The sequence below is a fragment of the Giraffa tippelskirchi genome, chromosome 12 (genome assembly GCF_054371585.1).
Source record: "Giraffa tippelskirchi isolate mGirTip1 chromosome 12, T2T-mGirTip1v1.2.pri, whole genome shotgun sequence".
Lineage (NCBI taxonomy): Eukaryota > Metazoa > Chordata > Mammalia > Artiodactyla > Giraffidae > Giraffa > Giraffa tippelskirchi.
Window position 1 is genome coordinate 21,649,745 of NC_137286.1, and position 17,766 is coordinate 21,667,510.

Genomic DNA, 17,766 nt, shown 5'->3' on the forward strand with positions numbered 1-17,766 from the left:
TTATTTTTAAAAGTAGTTTTAAATCATAGTGTGCTTTGAATAGCAAATTGTATTTGGGCTTTCTCTTATCTTTTAAAATTTACTCCATGTGAATTCACCATTGCTAAGAAAAGGCCTCCGGGGAAAAAAAGAAAAGGAAAACTTTTATAGCATTAATATTAGATTTTTAAAGATACAAGAATCAGGAAAAAATTATAAATAGCATATTAATAAGAGACTTAACTTAGGCAAATAACAGTTGTATTTCCACACAAATTATTGATATTCTTTAGACTCCTAATAGCCTCCTAAAAACATCTGATAAGGAATAATTCTGTACCTTGTGTCAGTTTTTCTGCATGGCAGGAGAGTCCTTGTACGGTTTTAAAGTTTTCACCAAATATCGGACTGGTATTTTCTTCCATTTGGTTTATAGTTCTATTTTCTCACCAGACTGGGAACTCCAGATGTCAATAGGAGTTTTACAAGATCAAAGGAAGACTATGGCCCTGAGAGTTCATCTGCTCCTTCTGCTTATTCTTCTCCTGAAGTTATAATCCTCTGTTTGTAGCAATGAATTTCGGTTGCTTTAGAAATAAATGCAGTTCAAAGCTCTCTACAAGATATCTGCTGCTTGAAAAAAGCAATTCCTCGAACATAACTTGTGTGTCAGAAATCTGCTTACTGTTTATATCATAGTGATTTGAAAACCTGGCTAATCTAGCCATCTGAGTTTTAAATGAGGCCATGAAACCAATGTGACAGAAGTGGATTGCCCCATGGGCTGTGCACAGCCCAGACAGGAAGAAATCAAAACCACCTAACATCCATATCTAGTGATGGGCCCTGTTAGTTATTGCACAGAATCAACACCAAAAAAAAGCCCCACAATATATTAATTTTCCAATAGATGAATTGTACCAACGTTTTAAAAACATATTTTCAAGCCTATATTGCCAAGCAGGAAGAACTTTCTAAACAGAAGAGATTAAAACTGTAGATTTTTTCCCAAGAAAATCAGTTGTTTTAAAATATGAAACATAATCACATGCTCTCTCTCTCTCTCACACACACACACACATATACCCCCTCAGTTCTATTATTAACATTAAAGTGAAAAGCAAATTGGTTTTAAAAGATCCATCAGTTAGTTAAACCATGTCCTGTAGCTCCAGAAATGAATAAAGGGAATTTTTAAAAATTAAATAGCATCTGTATTTCTAATACCATCACCAGTTTACCTACACGAGACACATGCTTCTGTACAACAATGTAAACTTCACAGCAAGCCATTTTTACATTCATTAGAGCGGAATTTTCCATTTTCTTTAAATTACAATGTAATTTTGGGCTGAGATTGCTGAACACACAGGTAAGCCAACAATAACAGTACAATTTAGTTTCACAGTGGTTTTCTTTAACATAAAGTTCTTTTTAAGTGTCTTTGCAAAGCATTTCACATTAAACTTAAGTTTCTAAGTGACTTCCTTTAGAGCCTCGTTCAGATATTTCCACCCTCTTGTCTTTATATGCTTGGCATGTGTGTTGTTTGATTGGGATACAAAATGGGAGACTGGCTTGTTTTATCTGTGTTTTTGAGTCCTCTGTTGTAGAAAGAAAATGTCCTTCATGAGATGTCGAAGCCTTCACTGCACACACAAAATCTGGGGCGAGTCCAGGCCCAGGAGCCTGAGCAGCCCACCACCAAACAGAGACAAAGACATTGCGGGAAAGTCACCTTTGCAGAAAGAAAGGGAAAAAAAAAGAGGCGGGGGGAGTTGGGACGGGGTTATCCCATGGAATGAAAACACAAATGCACCATCCAGAGTCCGTATTTACAAACTAATAGAAAATATAAACATTATTGTATTTGGAACCAAGTCAAAACACCAGGAGGAGCTAAATTCAGATACTGCTTAAGTTATACATATATTTTCCAACAAAATAGGTCATCTGTTAAAAATAAAGGATCACTCAAATTAATTATTGATTGGTTTCCTAATAATGAATTAAGGCTTATTTTATTACCTTATTTGATTAGAGGGTGTAGCATAACTGTTTCTATATGTATTTTCTTGTATTGATTTTGCAGAATCTCAACAATTGCACGTCTCAGAAGTTCAGGTTGATTTAGAATAAATATACACATGTGGTTTTACCAAAGACTAGTTTTAAAAGTTCCTTTAGCCCTTTGAGGGTTGCAGGTTTCTTCACTACGTTAGAAACAGTGTGTGGGCAACACAAACGTCTCATTGAATCCTTAACGTCGCTTTTGCTTTTTAAATCCTAAAGTCATGTCAGGTGTTCTGAGAGAGAGAAGTTATGGCGAGAAATATTTAAGTGTCATCAACACAAAGGAGGTGAGTCCATAAAGCCAGCTTTCCGGCAAAAGGGTTGGAGGGCAGAGGGGTGGGATCCGAGACCAGGGAAGAGGGGGAGGGTGTGCCGAGAGGGAGACTCCTCGGGTGAAGCTGCTGCAGACGGTGAAGCTGCTGCAGACAGAATCTCCCATCAGAGCGCGGAAGCTGTGACAGAGTGGCTACCTTCTCGGGCTGCCTGCATTCCCTTGAACGCCAGCGATGCGGGAATGTCACAGTTGTGGGGGGAAAGTGGGGTGCCACTGGCATGTTGCCACCCATGTCCAGCAACATAACCAGAAGGAGCAGCGCTGTAGGTCATGTAGGGCGACACTTGGGCCGGGGTAGGATAAGGAGCCATGCTGGATGCTGACACAAAACTGCTTACAGCTGGGAGACCATTTGGTGCCTAAAAGGAGTCGGAAAAAAGAGGTGAAAATAATCACATTAGAGTGGTTGACATTTTACCAGTTCTTAGAAAAACGCAGAATGTAAGTTCTGAGTAGTAACTGACAATATTCTGACTGTACCTTCTAATTTCTTTTTTTTTTTTTTAGATTTGACTGTTTATATTTTAAATGTATTCAGTCTTGCTACTTAAACATATTTTTTCCACAAAGATTTTGAGGCGGCTAAAACCAGAAAATCCACAGTATTTGCTTTTGCTACTTGGAATTATAGGAAGGAAACACAAGGTGAGGAAAGAATTAATCGTGATTAAGTACTCTTAGAATCTGTTCAGCTCTCTGTCTGCCTTTGTCAGCTTTCTCCCACACTCCAGTTTTGTTTGGCTCTTTTGTTGAGATCTTTGCGAAGGGCCTGGTTGGTGTACTTTCATTTCCAGTAAAGAAGGGCAGAGTGTGGGCTGTCATTTTAGAAACTCAAAATGAGCATGACCTTTGTTAAATAAAACACGGCCATATTTTAAAACATCATGTTGAAAATGCCTGTTGGACAAAGGACATGCAAAGATCAGGCAGGTTGTCTATAAGGGTTTTTTAATGAAGATGAGGGGAGTATTTTTTCCAGAGTTATTTTATTAAAAAGGAAACTGTCAGAATATGAAAGGATTACATATGCATGGTTTTGAAATTGGAAAATTTGCTTGCAAAAGTTTTAGGGCTCCGTGATCTGAAGTTTTAGAAGCCACGTGGATAAATCTGTTGAAATGAATTTAAATGTAAAATCTTAGTTTGCAAACAAAACGCAGCAACTCTGGCAGGCAAGTCTGCCTAGAAACCTTGGCATGCAATAAATTATTGTTGGTATCGTTACTATTAACAACACCAAAAACACCCTGATTTCTAATCCTGATTCTGGCATGAATACTCAGCACCCTTCTTCAAGTAACTTAATTTTCCCTCTTCAATTTCTACATTGTTTAGAAATAAGGAAAATGCTATTTCCTGGTGGTGATCTGAATAAATAAACATATCACCATATTTCCTAATGAAAATATAATGTAAATAATAGAAATATAATTCATAAAACCAATTAATCCTTAGAGGTAAGAAAAGCAGACATATGTTGGACACTATTTCCAATTCAATAGCAACATAGAAATTGTTTTCTACTTTAATTCATTTGGTTATTATTTTCACTTCCATGTCTATGAGAATGCAACAGTGGGGGTCTCAAAAATTATTTTCTCAATGTAGAGTAATGCATGGAGTAAAATATATACATGGATGTGATTTAACACTGCTTGTGAATTTCTATCAAAATAAGAATAAAAGTAGAGGGGTTAACTTTATGTAGTTGGTTCTATAAGAACACACACCTCGTGTTCTTTGTCAGAGTGCTTGTTCTTTGAAAAATGGGCAAGAAGAAAGGAAACTGAGGTTTCCTGAATCTGTCCTATGTGTTAGGCACTAAGAAATATCCAACATATTTTATCAAATAATTAGAACTGATAAACTGTATCTCATTTTAACCTTCTGAGTTTATAACATTACAAGATAATTTACAATGAGTAAAACTCTATGTTTAATTGCAATTAAAATGTGTTACAAAGGATGATGTTCTGATTTTAAAGAAAGAAGCCATTGCACATCATTGTTGAATATAAATGAAATCTTATCCTCTTTTTATACAAGAGAATATAGATTAAGGAGTTTAGCCATTTACCCTAGGCCAATCAATCAGCAAGTCCATGGCCATGTGTTAAAAGAAGTCATCACCCCTTGTGATACAGGATTCTCTGCAGCAAATCATACTGTTTCTCCCAGACAATTAAAAGATATGATTTCATTTCAAACTAGAGCATCTTTTCTGGTAAAAGATTCTTTCCTCTTCTAGAACCTGACACTCAGTCTTAGGCCCTAATTCTGTTTCTTAACTTCTAAAAACCCCCTCTTTTTCCTGCTTCCTGAGAATGGCTCATTAGAAAATGGCTCAAAGGAGAAACACTTTAAGGCTCTCTCAGCAAATGAGTATGAAGATCAAGAACTGGCAACCTGCAGAAGAAATTTAGCATTGCACAGAGATTATATTTCTGATCATTATTATCTAGAATCTTCCCAATAACCTAAAAGAAATTAGTTTGGAAAGGAATTGCTCCAGTTCAATTATGGAAAGGTGTCTGCATTTGTATCTGGTCTCTTCTATTCTAGCATTAATTAATATTTTATACACCAAGAATCATAAAATAAGAATGTTAAGACTAAAGTGTTAAGGTTAAAATTACTTTAAAACTAATGAAAACTTTTGCTCAACATTTGACCAATACATGGGTTAGACTATGTAGTATTATACAGAAACAACATACTATTTAGCAACACAGCAGAAAAAAATGTATTGGTGAGTTCTGTTTTTCATCACAGCTAAATTTTTCCTACTCATTCGTTTTTCTTTATATTTTTTTTATATCAGTCAACTTTACAGTTCTCTGTGAAATACTTGCTTTATCATACTCCCTTTTTCCCTTTCCTTCCCTTACATCCTTGCAGCTAAAACCATTGCTCACTGATGTTACCCTTTACTGGGGGCTCTTCAGCTCCTCGAATGTAATGTCTACAATCCCTGACGAGGGTCCACTTCTTTTTGCCCAGAGATGTTCTCCTGAGAAGCCAGGCTGGAGTGGACTCTCATTTTAGATAATGCTCCTAGGATTTGTGGGAAGTGAAAACATTGGATTTAAGCCCACGTTACCATCAGGTGCCTCATTTATTCCATAACTACATTTGTTCATCAACTGTAAAAAAAAAAAAAAAAAAAACCACTAATAATTCTTTCCAGATTTGTCCATTTTCTATTAAGACACCAAATTTATTTTTTATGTTAAATATTTCAAAGTTATCTAAAATCTGCAATATGTTTAGAGTCATTTTAGTGATGCAGGCCCTGCTATACTGCAGAAAAGAAGGTTGGGAAGGGAACCTCGGAGAGGTTTGACCTCCTCATTGTTAGAAGGAGGCAAAGGAAAGCTCAAGAATTCGCTTTAAAAAAAAAAGAAATCTTTAAACAGTATAGAAATAGGTCTTAGCTTTCACTCAGGTTAAATTATGACCTAGATTTGGAGTGGAAAAGTTTTGTCTTAATTTCCCTTTTTACTTTTAAAGTTTATATTAAAAAATTTCTTTTAAACGGCATAATCAAGATGAGAGAACAAATACGCTTTAAATAAAATGTACCTGCTACCGTCACCATTCATTCTAGTAACCCAATAAACACATCAATTTTCTCACTATTAATTTTGACACATGACATTAGTAAAAGATATACATCTCTACCAGGTAAAGTAATTGTTATTTATGAAGCAATCATTGAAAGAGTAAAATTTTCCACCATAAAGGAAAACAACTACAGGTAGCATTGGTGTTTGTTTATTCTTTCCAGTAAAAGAGTACATGACTTAAACTTCCCAAATCTGTTTAATGTTTTCAGTGAAGGGCATGTAATTAATCTGAAAAGCTAGTTAGGCTGAGTAGAGACTACCAAATGTACACCATAAATATCATGGGAGCAAACGTGCTAAATTACTCTATTTAATTGGATTGTAAATATGATTTATAAATCGACCAACATATGGAATCCCCAGGGAAGAGTAAACAAATTTTCCAAATGAAACCCCAGCAATGGGCATGTAATGGAAATCTCATTTCTGAAAATGACTTTACCTAAAGATTCCATAAATAAGACCTCAATCCATCAACCCCTTTTTCATGTGGATCATATGGATCTTCCATGGAAGCCACGAGAATCCTTTCCTCCAAAGAACTGTACAAGAGTCCTCCCTAAGGCAAACTATCTTCAACCTAATTTTGAGAATGAGATTTAGTAATACAAGGGAAAAAGTAAGTTTCTTGTTTTGTTGAATGTTTGCAGAAAAAGATAGATTTTATCCCACTGACATTAAACGAGAGTCCAGGAAAAAAATACGTTAAGATGCAATGTAGTCTAGTTACGGTTATCACAAGAGTGAATGAAAGTATTAACTTTCATTGCATTTGTTCTAAAATGTTACACAGATTTGCCAGTTTTTAAAAATATTTTCAAATGACTATGTTGAGAAGCTGTATTGGCAGAGAGTTAGACTATAAACAGTCTGAGGACAGGGTCTTGCCTTTAATCATCTCACATCCCCACAAAATGGGACACATTATAGGTGTTTCATAATCACTTGTATACTTAAGTTAGTGCAGCCTTTTGAAAGCAAAAGATGTGATGCTCTTACTTTTTAAAAACAAGAAAAAACAAAACAAACAAAAAAACTGGGCATCCTTTATACAGAATAAGCATTACATTTTAAGTAAGCAAAATGAGTAAAGCTGTTGAAAAGGTAAATAAAAGTTGTAACCTAGCTATTTCATTATTTAATTTATGGTCATTGCATTTATTCCCCTCCCCCCACCACTGCCCCCAGAGAAAAGGGAAATGCATTAGTGTCCAAACACTCATGACCATGAAAAAAAACTGGTATGACAACTGTCTGGCAACTAGAGGTTATAGACAATTCCTCAAATTCTGGGAGTTGTCTACTCAACATTTTCTTTCTTGAAGTAAATGCAAATAGCAGTGCCAAGTCTTCAATCCACAATCTTTCATCCACTCATCAGCCCTACCTGGTCCTTCCCTTATGATAAAATGAGTTTCCCCTGGCTTTATAATACAGTATGTTCAGCCACAAACAGCTGTGCTTCACCTAGAATTTCCACCTAGGTATCATAAGCAAGAAAAAGCTTCAGATCTGAAAATAAACAAGATTCTCTCTTTTTGTGTGTGTGAAGTCATTTTTCTGGCTGCTGTTCTATCCTTAATTCATTATGCAATAACCTAGTAAAATAAATCTGACAAAATGAAATGACAGTTGTAAATATGATTTCAACATTCATCCAAAAGGATCTTAATTATATTTAGTTATCACATTGCAGATCTAATTGTCTCTAGGTAATGGAAAGCTGCTATTTTAAATGTTTTTCTAAATTTTATGTTTCCAAAATGTTATTAAAATTGATGTAGCCTTGAAAAAAATTTAAATCACTTTTTTTGGTATTTCATATGACATGTTTTACCAATACATAATTACTAATTTTAAAACATAGTTAAAAGCTAGCCAGGTCAGAGAATATTTTTCATAATAGGTAATATGAATTTCAAAGACTATTAACATTTGCCTGAAATTGATTCTCTATAAAATTATAAATTATTTAGCACAAAATAACTTTATTTAATATGAAGAAAAATCCAGGGCACCTTCATTTATATTTTCACAAGAACAGTATGTCTGCAAGGACAGTCAGTCTGTTAAATAATGCACCAGAAAATTATACTCAGGAAATACTATATTTTAAATATAATGTACAAATGAATGTTTCATAAGAATTTCAGATTAATTTATGTCTCCAAATTAAACTCTTTTCACATCTCATTTAACTGAACTTTTTCTTAAGTTCAAGTATTTATAGACTATTCTCCATTCCTGATATCTCAATTTGTAGCTAATTTTATATTAAACTTGCTGTCTGAGTTGATTTCACTACCCAAAAATAAAGATACTCAAAGCTTATAAATCTGCCATTCAGATTACTTAAATCAGAGTACCAGATCTTCTTTTTTTTTCTTGAGAAAGTATGCCTAATAATAAAAGAAAATTTCAACACCTATACAACTGCTTATGAACTCTTTAAAAAGAATGAGGCAGTAATTCACTAAGTACCATATAAAAGGGTAGATATATTCCAACTTCATGTTTCTCTATATGTTTTGCTTGTTGTTGGTTTTTTTTGCCATGCAGTTGCATTCAAGAGAGTTTTATATTTTCAGCAGAAAAGAACCAGCCATTAGGACCCAGAGAAACATTATTGTCATTGAGAGTTAGATGAGATTAGAGTTCGAGCCCAACATTAAATGTAGGTGAAAAAAGTAAAAATAAATATCCTTTTTCTTCTATCCTCAAAGATAGACAATAAGGATTTCTGAATGGCACTATAAAATATCAATTGCAGTATAACTGTAATGTGTACAAGTTTGAATATTCTAATGTTTTAAAAACTAGATGTGTGCATAAGGTTCTAATTACTAGCAATCGGGCAACTTTCTTTGCAGTTTAAGCTGAAAACAGAAACTCTAGATTACAGTAATCAATAGAACCTATGATCAATTGTTGGTAATTTTACAAGTATATTCTGACAAAGGATTATGCTCTAAGTCCTATGATCCTGAACTCTCAACTTCCTCCTTTATTAACTAAAATGAAACTGAGATCATATAATAGTGTGCTATTTAATAACAACCACAAATACCATAAAAGTATTATGGGCAAAAATCTTGAGAATTTTTTTTTTTGTCAAAGACTTTCAATTTTTGTTCATAACACAGAGAAAAGTGTTTACACAGAGAAAAGTGTTACCCAAGTTTACACTAGGGTTGTGGAAACATACATATGCTGATAACATTTTGAAAAATAACCTTAAAAAATAAAATTACCCTTCAAATATTTGTAGGAGAAATGCATATACATATATGGAATACACACATACACAACACACCTTACATTTGCAAGTTTCTTGATGAGCAAATTTTAATGTATAACTTTACCTTGAAGGAAATTAATGTCTAAACTCCAAAACTGCTCACAAAATGACACATTCTGAGTGTATGTGTCTACTTAGCACACCTTCAGCATTAAGCATATTTTGATAGCTATAATAGAGTAGTTGCTGACTTAATTATGCATGGAAATTTTTCAAGTTTTGAAATTTTACATCATTTATATTATCTTACAACATGGCAATGCAGAAGGTTAGAAGATTGCCATTAAGAACTTTCCAAATGAAAGTTTGATACAAATGTCTTTTTCTTCAAAAAATTTTTTCTCAAGCATTTAGAACAATACTTATTTGCCACTTGTTTAAATTACTCATCCTTATAAAACTGATAATTTAGTGATTTGATAGTCACTGCATAAAACTTAATGGATTTTTAATGTTCAGAAAATAGGAAGTAGATTACTTAACACTGTTCTATTTTAAATTGATTGGTTTCATTTTGAAGTGTGTGTATTAACTAACCATTTCTAAACAAGATTAAACACTAGGTCTATAATTCAAGGGAGTAAAAATAAAAGTAATCCTAAAGATTCTTGGATTATGACACTGCTTTATTTATAAACTAGGTTCATCAACTCTATGTGGGAGACTTTTTTTTCAGCTCTATACTTCACAATGTTATTTCAGGAAATGATGACCTAATAAACATTACTGAGCACCTATTAAATGCTTACTACTCTATATGCTAGGTGCTTTATAGACACTCTATTGTTTGTAACAAAATACCTTGACACTTTCTGACTATGAACTCCCTGATCAAAGTATATTCTGACAAAATAAACTGCTTGTTTTTAAGTCAATCTCTAAGTGCCATTTCTATCCATAGGCAATATTTAATGAATACTTACTATGTGCCCCATGGTTGTATTATCACATTGAAATTTAACATTGCTTGAGGTTGGGCCTATTATTTCCCTGTTTTATAGATGAAAAAACAGAGACTCTAAAAGGTTAAATAACTTGCTTAAGTGGCAATGGTGCCATTGAACATAATGCCTCTTCTGTACTACCTGCTCTTTTGTAGAAGGTAGTGACAAACTTTCTTGTAATTTCTCATTGGATGCTTTACAAATAGAGATTCAGGAAAGGGACCCTCCTTACTTGCTGCCATTTTCTGTGATATTTGTCATGGGAGAGCTACTAACATATATGGGATTCTGTTTTAACAAAGGGAAGGGAAAGTGGAAATGGTGTTTGTTAGAGAAAATACAGACTAGGATTTTTTTTTTCCCAAATGAATAAAAGTTAGAAGTTCCATTGAGCGGAAAAAACTGATTTTTACAGATATGAAAACATTGAAAGTTTTAAGATTTCAAAATAATAAAACGAAAACTGGGTATTTTGAGGCTCTGGAATAGGAGTTTGGCATGAATAAATTTGCAAACCTACATAGGTCTGTTCAAAGAAACCTGCTTCTGCTTTAAGGTCCGGCTTCGTTGTTGTTTGGTTTTTTCAGAGCTTTGAACTCCTGACTCCACCGTGGTGATGAATTTAGACTCAAAACTCGGGAGCTTTTGTTGTTATGGTTGTTTAGCTTTTCTCAAGGAAAAGAAAAAAAAACAACACGGGGTGTTTTAATTTTTCTTTTGGAGAGTCGAGGGAGGGACGGAGGGAAAGAAAAATTAAACGGTCGACAGCCAGTCCGTATAATTTGAGGTTTTCTCACTAACCTCCCTGGAGAGATGACGACGTGACCTTTAATCGGGGCGCGGGAACTGTCTGAAGTTTATCTGGCTGCCCTCTACTCGCCATCGCTGGGTCCGCCACGCGCGCCTGTGCCCGGGGAGCTGCGGGCCGTCCGCGCGGGAGGAGCCGCGGCACCGCGCCCTCGGGCGTGCAGACCACTCGCCGCGCGCACAGCTGGGAACCCACGGCCGTTCGCCTGGCCCCTCGGAGACGCCTTGCCCGGTGAGTGCAGCCCCGAGTGCAGCCCCGACTCAAGCCGCGGAGAGGGCTTCGGGCGCAAGCCATTTGGCCAACAGGCCCCGAGGCGCTTCCAGGGCCGCCGCCCCTCGGCCTCCCGGTCTAGGGCTCGAGGCCTCACCCCGCCCTCGCGCGTCTGGGCGTCGTCCGGCCCCTGCCGCCCTGGCCTGGGGCTGGTGGCCGCCACGGGGAGGCGGCCGCGGCTTCTCCTCGGACGAGGCTCCAAAAGGGGCCCGGGCCTCCGTCGCCCAAATCCTCGCGGCCCACCCGGCGGGGCCCCCGCCTCCTCACCTGCGCATACTTGGCTTCCTGCTCCAGGGCCCCCTTCTCCAGCCCGTTGACCGCGTGCGGGGCGGCGGCGGGGAAGTTGCTGCGGCCCAGGCTGCTCCACTCCTCCACCTTGGGGCTGTGGTAGGGGGAGCTGTCGCTCACTCCTAGGGGGAGGAGGAGAGGGCGTCAGGCCGGAGGGCCGACCGCGCGCCCCCTCCTGAGACCCGCGAGCGCCTGGGCCACGACCTCGGTCAGCCCCCTGCCCTCCGCCTCCCAGGGGCGCGGGGCCCGCCTCTCCGGCCGGCGGACCGGGGCCCGGCCCAGGTGACGTCGCGGAGTAGGCCTCTCTCCACTCTCTGCCCCACGCCCGCGGGAAGACATTTTTTTTTTTTCTTTTTTCAACGGCCCTTTGATTACCTCCTCCCCAGCTCGCTCCCCGGGGGAAACGCGTGGAAGGAATCTGAAAGTTTTCCCCCGAATTTTCTCAAATCGGGGAAAGAACTCGTGAAACTGGACGCGCCGTTCTCCCCAGTCCTAACCCAGGGTCGATTGGGGGTTGACAAAAATCTGAGACTGGTGCGGACTGAAACGGGAGAAAGGGTCGCGCTGGCCTAACTATGCCTGTTCTGGCGCTCAGAAACGTCCAGAAAGTGCTCACTGTGCTGTGGGGATCTAATACTTAAGTCAACAGATGGAACAAAAGACCTGTAAAATCTTCTGCAAACAAATGACTAAAGGATGCCCACAATATACATGCAAAGCATAAGTGCATAGGTGTGTGCCTTCCTTGTGTGTGACTAGCCTTCGTGCTCTATTTCTACACATTAAATACTGAGGTTATGTGCATATGACTCAAAAAACAAATACTACAGTTACCACTGTAAGTGCCACCAATGTCAGAGGTAAGGTCATAGGTTTACTTTTTCAATGAAACAACAGGTTAGGAAAATTAAAGTGGAATTAAGTGTTTTGGAAAGAGGTAAAGCTGTCAACTATCCTTTATGCTCTTTATAGAGATGCAAAGAAAATTATATGATGTAAACCGATTACCACAATACCAAGAGGTGTGCATGTTGAATCATCGGCATCTTTCAGTAAGCAAGTACAATTTAAAAGAGAAGATATTTGAAAACTAGTCTTTGGGACCCATGGGTGGAGGACTGAGGTTTGACAAAGCTACTACAACTTGATCTTAAACACTTCCATCTGATACTGTGCTTCAAAGCAGGGCAGTCATTTTGAGGAAAGATCATTTGTAGAAATAATCATTTTATATTCACAGATTTGTCAGAAAGCAGGTTATTTAAAGCTGGCATCCAGAATCAACAATATGTAGAATGAAGAGTTGCTTCTCTCCATAATCTAATACTTTTCCGACTGACATTTGGTCTGATTGTAGGTTCCCTAGGGAAGAACGGTTTTCTTTTCAACTCTGTCAGTCTTTTTTCACTATGCCTCCCCCTCTCCAAAGAATTAAGATTGTGTTCCAATTTGCACCAGGAAATAGTATTTTGGCCCAGAACTGCCAGTCTTTCCTTGCCTTCCCAGACAAAAGGCAATCGGTGGGCACAAGCCTGAAGTTATCTTAAGAAATTGAGATCCCCCTGCGCGCCCCCATTTCTGCTGATCTCACACTTTCCCATGAACAGGGGCTTCCTTTAAATGTCAGTGAGGTCAGTTTATCCTATAAATCAAGGGCAAACTCTCTCCAACTAAAGCTCCAGCCAGCTCCAAATAAGACAAAACTGGGCCCTTACAAGGATCCTGTAAAGTCACAGTCAGAAAACAAGAAGATGAGAAATCAAGGCTATGCTTTAATTATTTAAAAAGATAATTGTGCCAATGTGGTGGCAACCGACAAAGGCAGGAAATAATTAAATGAACTATTTCCCCTTTTCCTATTTAATCCTCCCCCCCACCCCGCCCTTTTTAAAGTTTTGGCTGAGAAATTAAGAAGGTAGGCTCTTTATCTCTGAATTAATTAAATTCTGCGTCTAGGGCATTTTTGACTTTGTTTTCCCCCTACTGAGAAAGAAGTTAACGGTGTTTTATGTTTTGTTTTATTCTGTTTTAACAACGCAGTAAAAGAAAACAAACTCGGGGCTCCTGCGGAAGCCCGACTGAGCATAAGGGCGCGGGGAATCGTCCTTAGCAGCAGAAAAGACACTCACAACACGCCAGGTCAAGGGTGAGAAAGGAAAGGAACGGTGGGGTGTCATCACTGAAAACGTGCAGGGACGGGATGTCCACTAGAATTCCCTGGGACTGGGGGGCCCTAAAGGGAAGCGGCAGGCGTGGGGAAAACGGGAAAGAACAGAAGAGAGGACAGCGTGGAATCGCCCTGCATTTTCCCTTCATTATAGCGGTGGTTGGCGCCACTTCCTAGGAAATATATGTGCTAAAACCTGTTAAGGTAAAAAGTGTCCGGTGGCGGGGAGGAGGAGAGCGGGAGAAAGAGAAATAAAGCAGAAAATTAGTCCCAGAATGAGCAATGCTCTAACATGCAAGTTACTAGTAGTAACTTCGGGACCTCCGTTTCCGAGGAAAATGAAGTGAAGCATAAGAATGAAACCAATTAGGTGACATTTGAACTTCCTGCCTGAGCAAATTTGGTCTGATTGCCAGAATGCAAGAAGAATACTGCAATTTCTAGAGTCCCCAACCCCAAACAAGCCGCCCGAAGCCGTGTCTGCAGCCGGCAGCTCCACGCCGGCTCGGGCCTCTCGGGCTGCGCCCCAAGTCCGGCCCCGGCCGCGCTCTCCAAGTGAGCAGCGGGCTGGTCCGAGGCTGCCGCGGCGCGAGAGGCGGGGGAGGGTGGAAAATGCGAACCATGTGTTGGGGAAGGGGGATGTTAAGGGTCTGGTAGTTTGAGATGAGGCAGTAGACTGTGTGTGGCAAGGAAAAGAAGGGCATGAATTTCACGTTAATGAGATCAGGACACCCCCTGGGAGGACTCCTGACGTTTCCAAAGGAAAAAGTCCCAGGTGGTGGGACAGACGCGGGCCCCTGGAGGCCCCTTCGGTAACCCCAGAGAGGGTGCGGAGGGAAGCTCTGCACAATCCCGCATCCGGCCCCCGTGCCCTTACCTTGGTCGGTGATGGAGCGAATGCCCAAAATGTCGGTGACGGAGTGCGAGGAGGGCCAGGTGCGCGGCATGGCCACTGAGCCGGGGATGGCGGGCACCCCTGGCGGCGTGGGCACCTTAGCGGCGGCCGCCGTGATGGGGCTGGGGTACGAGTAGATGTGGTTATAGGGCAGCGCCGGCTGCGGCGCTGGTTGGTGCTGCTTGTAGGAGTCGTAATGGCCCTGTTGGGCCAAGTTGCCGATCTTGTTGCGCAGGATGCGGCTGATGGAGCTCACTGAGGGCACGTTGTACTTGTCACACACGCCGTCCGCCAGCAGGCGGTCCCGTATCTCCCAGGCGAAGATGCCGGGGTCTCTCTGCTTGTAGGTCCGGATGTGCTTCACCACGGTGGGGGTGGTGACCCGAGGCTTGCTGCCCCCAATGGCTCCTGGCAAGATCGAGCCTGTCTCATTGTAGCGCGCCAGGATCTTGCTGACGCAGCCGTGCGAGACCCGTAGCTGGCGGCTGATGTCACACGGTCGGATGCCCAGTTGGGCCAGCTCCACTATGCGAAGCCTGATGGCGTTGGGCAGCGGCCTCCCGTTCACGAACACTCCTCCCAACTGGTTTACCTCCCCAAAGGCTGGCTCTGCAAAACGAACACACAGCGCGCGGGGACGCGCACCCACAGTTTGGGACAACCGCTTGCCACTCGGCCTCCGCGCGCGTCAGGGGGCAAGGCGGAGGCACCCGCCTGGGACTAAGGACCGGGGCTTTCACCAAACCCTATGGTCCTCGAGCCTTGAGGAACGGCCTCAAATTACCGCGGTTGAGTCAGACCCTCCTCCCTCATTCCGGCAGTGCCTGCGGCCGATACAAGCAAATAAAGTGGTGAGACGTAGGGCCTCTCCGAGTGTTCAGAAGCCTCCGAAGCAGGCGAGAAAGTCGGTCTTGACGCCTGCAAAGCGGCTCCTTCTCGCCCACTCGGCGCTAATGTCCTCGGGCCGCTCCCCCTTGATCCCCAGCGCCCCGCCTAGGGACCTGCGCAATTAGACAAAGTCTAGTCCTTTTTTTTTTTTTTTTTTTTCCTGGTTGGCTTTTTTACCCTGTGTACGAGAAACAGAATTTGGTCCGCCACCGGGGCGTGGGGCTTGCTGATGCCACAGCTCCCTAGTCTTGAAATCAGAAAATGGCATCAACAGCAGCAACCCAGTAGCCAGCGTTCAGACTGAACTGCTGCGAGCCGCTGACCCTTAGCGTGTTCCTACAACTTGTAGGAACACGAGCAAAGTCAATAAGGAGAGTGTGAGCGCTCAGTGGTGCGCGCCCTAGCGCGCCCTCCCTCCCTCCCTCGCCCGCTCGCTCCCTCCCTCCCTTCCCGGCTCTGACAGCGAACCCCGCCGCCACTCACCCATTGCTCCGAGCAGTACACCAACCGGGCCCCAGTTCCGCACTCCCAGAGAGAAACTCTTCGCGTGGCCTTAGTGGCCCGTCGTGCTGCTGCCCCGGGCCGCCGGTGCCTCCGCTTCTCCCCGGGAGGAGGCGGCGAGAGTGCAAAAGGAAGGAGTAAAAGGAAGTCTGTGCCCGGCTGAAAGAGGCTTGAGTTCTGCATTTCAATCTAAGCAGCAACGTGGGCTGGGCTGAGCGGGGCCGGGCGGCTCCGTCTATCACTCACTAGGGGCACGCCCCCAAGGAGGAGGGCCCGGAGGCAAGCTGCGTGATGATTGGTTTGGCCCGTTGAGCGACAGCACAGTCCGGGAAAGTTCTTCCGCTGTCTCTTTCAACCTCGCTCTGCACCTGGGTGACTAAATACAATGAAAAGAGGTGTTTGACACCTTCCCAGGGGCAGCGCAAACAGCAAAATCAGGCTCTTAAAATGCTGAATAAGCAAACGAAAGCTTTTGGTCTGAATACAAGAGACCCGAAAGGAGAAGGGGCCGAAAAGACTTCTTTGGAGGGAAGGCAGACATCTCAGAATTTAGGTTAAAACTCTAGGTGGGAGATGAGCGCCACCGTCTTTGACGGTGGCCGTGGTGAGGGTTCTTAGAATAGCCTGTCATGCAAGCTTCAAGAGGTTGTCAAGAGAGGATGGCTGTTACCAGCGGATCTTACCGCACTACATCCTACGCCGAGAGACCAGAGCGCAGGTGTGAGAAGGTAGGCCCGTCGGAGAGAGGAGGAGAATAGGGGAGACCTAGCCAAAGGGTCGCAAAGAGTCGGACACGAAACTGAGCGACTGAACACGAGCAGGAGCCAGAGATGGAGACCACTGTTACCTCCATGTGGACACCGCTCTCCTCGCCTCGTCACAACAGTCTCGAGAGAGTTCATCCAGGAACGCCGGGTCAAACATCAGCCTAGGCTCCAAGCAGGAACGCGACTACAGCGAGCGCATAGCCAACTTGAACCCTTGATAGGCACGGTGCACTCTGCGGAACCCAGCGCGCTGGAGAGCTCAGCCATATTGTTGGTTCGCTGGCCCTTGGTGCCAACGACGTTCGCCGGTTTTCCCCCACCAGTGAACCACTGCAAAGGGCTTGTGTTTAAATATGAAAGAGACTCGTTCCTAAGAACGTGAACACCGAACCTGCACATGTATGTGATTCCCACATCTCACTAGCTGCCAGAGGCCCCTGCAATTCAGCCTACCGTCCTAATTTTCCTTTTCATTCATGCTAAGTCTAATGTAAAGTGTACAGTAGTCTTTTTAGCGGTCAAAGTTATTCACATTTGGAGTATGGGTTATGGAGAATGCTAATCAAAATTAAAAGCAAGGCGGGAAACATTTTTAATGGACCTGGAAGTTTGCACTGCTTTAGGGTCGAGACTATTGACAGGGTCGAGGCTATTGACACTGCCTCTTGACAGTCATAACGTTACCTCCTTCTGGTGTGCAAAAGTTTCAGTCCTGAGGGATGGGCTCTGGTTTACACATAGGGAAGCTGATTGGGCCCCAGTCTAGGCCAGTAAGTGACAAGAGCCCAGGAAAAACTCATGATCAGCTGTGCTTTTTGAAATGCGCAGTAATCTCCAGATCCTCACACTTCCATGGCAGGGGTGCACTCTAAGTTGAAATGTACAGATATGAAGGATTTGAAAGATAAAGGAACAGTGACGTGAAACA

At 41.9% G+C, this 17,766-nt stretch overlaps 2 protein-coding genes across 7 annotated transcripts in view; one reads left to right on the forward strand and one right to left on the reverse strand.

The window, feature by feature from the left end:
* SLC25A21 (solute carrier family 25 member 21) overlaps positions 1–598 on the forward strand; it is a 516,014-nt gene extending 515,416 nt beyond the window's left edge. For all 6 annotated transcript variants that reach the window (XM_081547885.1, XM_081547889.1, XM_081547884.1 and 3 more), the window contains one exon: positions 433–598. The gene's annotated coding sequence lies outside the window, so the exon portion shown is untranslated. The remainder of the gene's footprint in view (positions 1–432) is intronic.
* Positions 143–16,278, reverse strand: PAX9 (paired box 9). The gene is made up of 4 exons (XM_081547879.1): positions 16,054–16,278; positions 14,665–15,291; positions 11,600–11,742; positions 143–2,745 (listed from the first exon to the last, which is right to left on the reverse strand). The coding sequence occupies exons 1-4, from the start codon at positions 16,055–16,057 to the stop codon at positions 2,491–2,493; spliced, it is 1,029 nt and encodes a 342-aa protein (XP_081404005.1). The 5' UTR covers positions 16,058–16,278; the 3' UTR covers positions 143–2,490.
* Between the last annotated feature and the right edge of the window lie 1,488 nt (positions 16,279–17,766).